At 34.5% G+C, this 8,430-nt stretch overlaps 1 protein-coding gene across 1 annotated transcript; it reads right to left on the reverse strand.

Moving 5' to 3' along the window:
* Positions 1-5,372: 5,372 nt before the first annotated feature.
* Positions 5,373-8,116, reverse strand: LOC100247259 (trihelix transcription factor DF1). The gene is made up of 2 exons (XM_002276897.4): positions 7,483-8,116; positions 5,373-7,050 (listed from the first exon to the last, which is right to left on the reverse strand). Exons 1-2 carry the CDS (start codon positions 7,737-7,739, stop codon positions 5,775-5,777), a joined length of 1,533 nt encoding a protein of 510 aa, XP_002276933.1. The 5' UTR covers positions 7,740-8,116; the 3' UTR covers positions 5,373-5,774.
* Between the last annotated feature and the right edge of the window lie 314 nt (positions 8,117-8,430).

Here is an 8,430-nt window from a genome sequence, read left to right on the forward strand (position 1 = left end):
TATTTAATAATTAAAGAACTCTTATTGCATGAAAAGACACATGATATATGTGAAAAATCACTCATAAAGTGTCCTAGAGACTTTGTGGATTTAAAAACTATGGTTCAGGGATTGTGAAATTATAATCCAATGATTATAAAGATATAAATATATAGATTTATCAGATAGTTGTTACCCCCATAAATTTATATCATTTGTACATACACCTACTCTCATGTTCATGATGTAGCAACTCAATGATTGTGAAACATTTTGAGAGTTTTAGATGTTAGGATTGTAATCATTCTATCCAAACATAAATATCCAAAACATGGAGATAAATTAGGTGTTGGTCTCTTTTTAGAAATTTAAACAAATATAAACTATAATGAATATTGGAGACAATTAAGTGATGACATAATAAAAATAATAAAGAACAATTACATATAAATAAAGAAAAGAATAAAAAAAATATAAATTCAAGATTTTATAGTGATTTAACACAATTCGACTTACATCTACTCTCCTTAATCTTCAAAGTAAGTCGAGGGTTCTATTATGAATTAGACTTCTAACACAAGCTTTCAAGTATATAATTGAATTATGGTTTTAATAAACTCTTTTGGACTTATGACTCTAAGAATTATTTACAATCAAGAATTTTGAAGACAAAATCTCCAGGCTTTTCCCTTTGGATTATGGTTTCAAAACACCATCTCAAAATATAGAAATGAAGAAAAGATTCCTAATTTACAATGTTTGATCAAATAGATATAATCAAAACTAGAATTTGGGTACGCTAAATGGATATGAAAATAATATAAAGTAAGATGTGCCAAAAACACTCTTTTAAGGCTTGAATAATATTCAAAAAAAATATTGAACTATTACTCTTATAACACGAGTAAAGTCTTTAAATAGTAGTTGGAAGCTCAAATTAGTCATTAAACATAATCTAGGTTCAATTAGTTGATCAATTGGTCAATTTGCTACTAGCCATTAGGGATGATCGTCATCTAATTGGTTCAATTAATCCTCAATTGGTTTTCAACTGGTCTTTGATCAATAGAAACATAGGTTTACCAATCTTAACCAATTTTGCTACCCTCAATCAGTTTCCTAGCACCTTAACTGGTTACACTCTTTTAACAAATTTGAGACTAAATTAAAGTCAAGAAACATCAACTAATAGTTCCTTAACCTCTGAAAAACCTTTAAAATGATTTTTTTTCATATTAAAACTTACATTTTTCCTCAAATCATTTTTTATCCAATTTATGAAAATATAAAATTGATTTCGCACTTGGATGAACATAGTAGAGTTAGGTGCATTAAGAAAATATGAAATGCAATATGATCCCAAAACACCAATAACTTTACAAAGAGATCTTAAAAGATGAATTTGGAATACCATATCTTTGAAGTATTTTCCTTCTTGTTGATATATCTTCTTAATTGTCTTTTTGGAAATATTCTTGCTTAATTGTGTTAGTATAGAGCCCTTAAAAACAAGATATAATGTAATAAACTTTTGGATTTTATTATTTATTAATAAATTTATGATTTACTTTTATCTACATCATTCCACGCATTATACCTTATAAGGATTCTGATCTGCATCACTTGCATTGTCCATGACTTGATTATATTAGGAATTGCACGAAAAATCCAAGTCATAAGTTCCTTGCAAGTAAATGACTTATTCATTACTAGTTTGTTGACCTAAACAATCCATTAGAGATTGTAGTGCATTACCTCATAAGTAAAAGTATGATTGGTCTTGGTCATTTGAGATGGGTTTCCCATGGCGAGTATACAAGAATATTTGGTTACACATTTGATAGGATCTACGGTGAATCATGACTTAAGATTATCAAGTAGTAATAATTTCATCAAGTTGCTTCATTATATTGTTTCTCAACCTTTAGAGAATATTGAACTTATTCTAAAGTTAGTAGTGGTTTTGACCCACTAGTGAGATCGTAAATTAATTATATATTTCCTATGAGTCATTGTTAATGGAAGTTGGTAGTAATAGACATTCTCAATAAAGGTACCATGATATCTCATAAGATTGAAATAAAATGTCTTTTTATGTGACCCTAAGGAGGTGTGTTCATGTAAATTATGATCATAGTAATTCCTTAAGTGGAACTTAACATAAGCTCTTAAAGAGCTAAGATATGTCGGTTGAACACATAATAGAAAGATCTGTAACTCAAGAATAATAGAAATAGTTTTAAGAGGTTGACAATTTTCATCTTATTAGATAATAGATTATAGACTCGAGCATTAAGTATCTTATTGTTATTTATATAAAATATTGGAGTGTAGTTGATTCTCTATAACATGATGTTGAATCGCCTTCAGAATTGAATTCTAAGGGACTCAATACTATCTTATGGGTCCCAATGGTCCCCACTTGAGTTTATATACATTGTTAGCATGGTTTATGAGGGTTGAATTGACTCTTGATTTGCTTTTATGTATAAAAGTGTTTTGATAATTGTGTAAGGTTGCTTAAGGGTTAATAAACAAAGCTTCGAGATTTGACTAATTGATTTATTAGATAATCATGTAGGGTTAATTAATCAATTAGAACCTATTTTGAGTTAGATTAAGTGACCTAAGTCCTTGGTGTGCTTAAGTCACTTAAGCTTAGTTGAAAAACCTTGATTAGGATTTTCTAGTTAGTTATCTTCTATCATTTATAGAGAAAAAAGAGTTATAGTCTCCACCTTTCGAAACACCAATCTTTGATGTGCAAAAATCAAGGTAGAGTTATCAAGTAGAAGATCTTAAGTGTATGAAATTTTCAGAGGATTTCATCTTCATCTACATCGAAATTATTAGATTAGGGAACATCCAAATATGAGGTATTGTATTTTATAACACTCGATCTAAATTTTTATTTAAAATTATGTGTGTTTTTGTTGTGCATATGATTTAAAGAAAACCTAGAAAGATTTGCATGTACTTAACCAGATCTAAATATAAGAAATGGAGAGATTTGGAATTCCCTACAAATCACACATAAAATAAACCATTAATTATAACCATTGTTTTGTAATTATCAAAATCGAAATTAACTAAACTTTGATCTGACATCAAGTTAAGCATAAGTAATAATAACTTATGGTTTACATGCATAAATTCCCATGACAACTCTCCCAAGAGGTATATTTATATTAGAGAAATTCTAATGAATTTGAATTTAATTTAGAAATCATATTTTACCACAAAGAAAACAATGATTTAGGAAACTTAAAGAGAATTTTTTAAAGATTTGGAAATATTTTTCTTTTAAAATTAAAAAATCATTTAAAAAAGTTTTTCTTTTCAAATTCATTTCAATTTCTTGTATTCATGATTCTCCATTAACACAGTCATACTTATATATTTAATCTCGAATTGATTTTGCAGCAACTTTGAATCTTGATTGACAGTGTAAAGTATATAAAGATATGTAAAGTCATAAAATAAGGTATAAATAGATTAAAATTGACAGCAAAATTAAGTAAACTAAGGCGCCAACACAACTCTATCAATATTTGTTGATTTTAATAAGCCGACAATTATGCATGTGAAAAGGCCTTAACCAGAAAAAGAGATCCTTGATTTACGGAAAAGGGAAAAAACTAAGAAAGTGAAAAACTAGCTCCTTACGTAATATAACAAGTGAAGGAAAGCCAGAGCATACAAACAAAGCATCAGGGTTCCTGGAAATTCTTCCAAACGGGTTAGTGATCTCTTTAAATTTTATTATCTTAATACAAACAATTAAGCAGTGGCATCTCATCTGCATTCTTCCGAGTGAAGCATTTTCCCTTTCTTTCAGCTACTCATGGGCCCCATTTCTCTATCCTCCTTTCTCCCAAAAGTCACCTCAACAATGATGTCCAAGGTGATTAAATTAATACCAACGTCAGAAAATATTCACTATGCTAACCGTGCCATGATTTTCTAAAGAAATTGATCACCAAAGAAAATTCCATGGCAAAGGTACCATGACCCACCAAAACACAGTACACATACACTGACACACCCCATTTTCAACCCACAAGTACAGCCCCTTGGTTAAGACTTAAGGAAACCCTAAAACCTAAACCTAAGCTCATTGATCTGAGGGAGAGGCGTAGAGCCCATGGGAGGGCTTGAAAGACCCTGTATGTGCCGCAGCCCGACAAGGTGCAGTGGCAAATATCAAGGTTTTGCTGACATAACCAAATGGGTTCCAAATAGTGACAGTTTTAGAAAAGGCAGACCCACCTGATAGGGATATTATCAAGAAGATAACTACTGTGACTGTAATGCTAACACAAGTTCGTGTCTTGTCCTGTGTAGATAATCTACCTCTCAGACTGATTTGACACCACTCCTTTCCCACAACCAGGACCTTAGACAACTACTCCCATATATCTGATTCAAAGCCTCCTTCATCAGATAGATATTTCTGACTTGAATACTCTCCTACTCTCGATTCTTGGTTGAGTATAAGGGTCTACAGCTAGTTGATGGTTTGCTCATCAACTTGACAAGTTACTGTCAAGAATGGATGATTACACTGAACCATTTTATGAATTGTAATATTCTACAATTGAAATTTATTGATTTTTAAATATTCAACAAATGAGAGTTTGAAAGCTTTAAGCTTGGTATGAATTTTAATGGGTATAAAGAAAAGTACAGAAAAAGAAAATAAGAGAGAAAATTTTAAAAATAAAGAAAAATAAATGTCTGTGTCACACATTTTTCTGCAATTTATTTCAGCTTAGGATGGTCCAAACCTGTGAAGTAAATTCTAAAGCATGAAATAAATATAATCCCATATAAGTTTATATAAAATAATTTCAATTTTTTACTTTTATTTCTCAATCTCGATTGCTGAATTTCAATATTAAAAAAAAAAATTGATTTTCAAGCATCTTGTCATCCAAGGATGAAAGTATGTACCCTCTCTTTTACCTTAAGATTACCCAAATCGAATATAGAGTTTGACAGAATATTCTGCATTGCTCTGTGAACGATCACATTAATATACTTTTCAACAAAAAAATTCTGAAAAAAGAAAGCTAAAGAAAACATTGAATGGAGAGAGCATTATTCAAACAAGTTGAAGCCCCAAAAGGAGAACTTTTTCTTTCCATCCCTAACTTGATTGGCAACAAGCCTTGACCCATACGCCAGCACTCCACAACCTTCAATAGGGGGGGCTAGGGGCTGGAGTTCTGTCTGTCCACAATAACCCAGCTGATTCCATTGAGCATCGAGCAATACTAAAAGGAGAGTAGCACACATGATTAAAGGAGAAAAGGCCATGTCAACTATGAGATAGGACTGGGAAACCCTCAATGAATTCTGATAATTAAATAAAGTATATAAAGTCCCAAGTCTCAGAAAATGCAGCCCTTTTTATTGTATTATTACTGCTGATGGGAGGACTTTATTGATACAAACAAACCACAACCAACCATTTCCTACTTTTCTATCTTTTGCACACATGGGTATGTGCACTTTCAAAAGAAGGAAAATTAAAAAAAGCGTGTATTATATTGCACACCAGCCACCTTATTTTACTCTCTCTCACTCACATATTTACTCAATGAAATGATCAACATATTTTTTATGGGGAGATACCATTTCCCAATGGGATGAAAAATGCAAGTTCTCACCAACTAGATTCTGACCCACATATGCAAGGGTCAGCCTCTGCAACGGCCCTCACCCACTTCTCAATATGAGCCATGAGGCACACTTGCTTAGGCTCTAATGAAGAGACCTTTAATTTGTATATTTCACCCCATAATTGCCATTGAAGAAGTATTATTAGCTACAATCTGATAACCATCTGCTTCATCATCTTCATCTCCATCTCCACCTTCTTCATCGCCATCTTCTTCTTCTTCTTCTTCTTCTTCTTCTTCTTCTTGATTTGCATTGACATTCTCGCTTCCACCCTCTTCTGTTACTGATTCTGACTGTGGCCGTTGTTCTGACTGTCCCATCATTTGCATTAAAATGTCTTCAGGCTTCAAGTTATAGCCTGAATTGTTATCTGGATTCTCTACCTTCTTAGTCTTCTCCTTGTAGAGGGCATCGAGCTGATGAAAGTATGGACATGTCTTTGAATCTTCAGGCCTTCTCTTGTTGCTGTCCCTTACCCTCTTGAAGTACTTATTGATGTTTTCCCATTTCTCTTTACACCTCTTGGCACTCCTCTCATAACCAATTTTTCTCATGGCTAGTGAAATCTCCTCCCATAAGGGCCCTTTAGGTCCACTTTCTTGATACTGCATATCGAAATTAGTTCTAAGTCTAATCAGTGCTTCAACTTCTGCTTTTGGCCACCGGGAGGAGCTCATTTGAATAGAATTCTCACCATTACTATTATCTTGCTTCTCAAATACTTTTTCTGAAGAAGGGTTTTCAGGCAATTGCACCGGACCCGCTTGCTCGGCGATCTTCTGCAAGAATGCGAGCACAGCCGCATCCTTTGCTGCTGCAATGGACCGTTCTTGAACAAGAATCTCATGCTCTCTTTTAATTCTATCCAATTCTTGCAGCTTCCAAGCTTCCTCTCTAGCTATTCGATCCTGTTCACATTTCTCTATTGCCTCAATAAACTTCCTTTGCAAATTCTCTTGCTTCTCTATCACTTCTTTCATTAATTTCTCAAAGAACACACCCCACTTCCTCTTTTTCTTACGGCTGCCTTCAGATTCTTTCCCTGAGGAGGAAGTGGTTGAAGTAGACGCTGCCACGCAATCCACAGCTGGTTTTTGGATAGAACAAGGCACAGCATTGATGCCTTGTGAAACGTTTGTCACGTCTATGGGGTTCGTCTGTGGCATTGATGCAGCCATGGGTGTAGAAGTCTCATATTTGACTGGGGAAGGAGGTGGCATCAATGGATGATTATCTAGAGCTTCTAATTGCTCAAAAAACCGATAATTTTTGCCGTTTTGTCGATTAGATCGCCCTTCCTTGGTCCTTTTGTGGTATTTGAAGATGTTCTCAAACTTCTCCTTGCATTTTTTGGCGTTTCGATGGTATCCAAGCTCACCCAATTTCCTAACCACAACAGTTGCATAAGCTCCAATGATGTCCTCAATTCAAAATTCACTCGGAAATGAAATTTAGAAAGCAATAATTCAATAAAAAATGAAAGGGATGAATCTGATAGTTCGACCCAATTAAACAACCAAGATCTCACGAAAGAAAATGAGAACAGAATAGTTTCATTAGACCCATTTGAAACTTCCCACAGCATAGTAATTTGGAGGGAAAAAACCAATTTTTGTTCGGGTTGATGTAACTCTTTTTCTGGGAAAATTGACAATAGAGATGGTTTTTTCTTTTTCTTTTTCATTTTTTTTTTTTTTTTGTCAAACAAACAGAAGATTTTCGAGGAAGATGATACAAAAGAGAGAACGAAAAAGGTTTTCCTCCTCTTACTGATGAATTGCGTCTCTAGAATTGGAGCAAGAGAATTGGAAAACTCACCTAGAAACCTCTTCCCAAAGAGGAGCTTTGAGACTCGAGTCCCTAAAAACAACGTCCATATCAGACCTTATCTTCAACAAAGCCAAAGTTTCCTCACGAGGCCACCGGTTCCCGGCGAAATTCCGGTCACTCTCTTCGCCTCGCACTCTCTCCTCTTCTTCACACCCAGTGGGCACAGCCCCACCACCTCCATCCTCACCCTCCCGACCGCCGGAGGCGGTGCCGGAGCTCTCCGGAAAATCTGAAATTCCCAGCATGAGTTTCTCGGGAAATTACAGCAGAGAATTGTGGTGGGGAAAAAGAAAGTGAAATTGAAAGAAAATAATAATGGGTAAAATGAATGGGTTATTGGGAGATGGGCTCAGCCTCAGCTTCTGCTTCTCAATTCTACCATTTTTATTGGGTTAAGTAAACACCCTATAGGTGAATTAGGGTTTCTTTATAACTAGTAAAGAGAGAGAGAGTCCTGAGTCGATCAGGTGTGAACCACCCTACCCATCTTCAAATCTAGGCCTTTAATCTTGGCGACAACATGGAGAAGATGATGGAAGACTCAGGATGGCGTTGGAATTATGGAGAGGTCGAGGGGTGAAATGGGAATGGAGAGATAAAGGAAGGTGGTGGTGGAGATGGGGACGAGGGGGAGAACAAGTGGTGGTGGTGCTAAATTGAGTTAGAGTCCGGCCCACGTAGCCCACCTTTTCCCTCTTTTTTCCACCGGCTTTGGCCGCATTTACATCCCAAATTACTCATTTGCCCCACCATTCTTATCTTTTTGTCTTGGATCTCACATAAATTTTTGACCCACAAAATTTAATAATTCTTTTCATGGAAAATTGAAAATAATGTCAAAATTCCATTAACAACCTTTACATTTACGTAATGTTTTGGCTCAAATGTTGTGACAAATTCTTCTTTTGTTGAATATTGATTGTTGTGAGTAGTTAA

Source organism: Vitis vinifera, chromosome 4 (genome assembly GCF_030704535.1).
Source record: "Vitis vinifera cultivar Pinot Noir 40024 chromosome 4, ASM3070453v1".
Lineage (NCBI taxonomy): Eukaryota > Viridiplantae > Streptophyta > Magnoliopsida > Vitales > Vitaceae > Vitis > Vitis vinifera.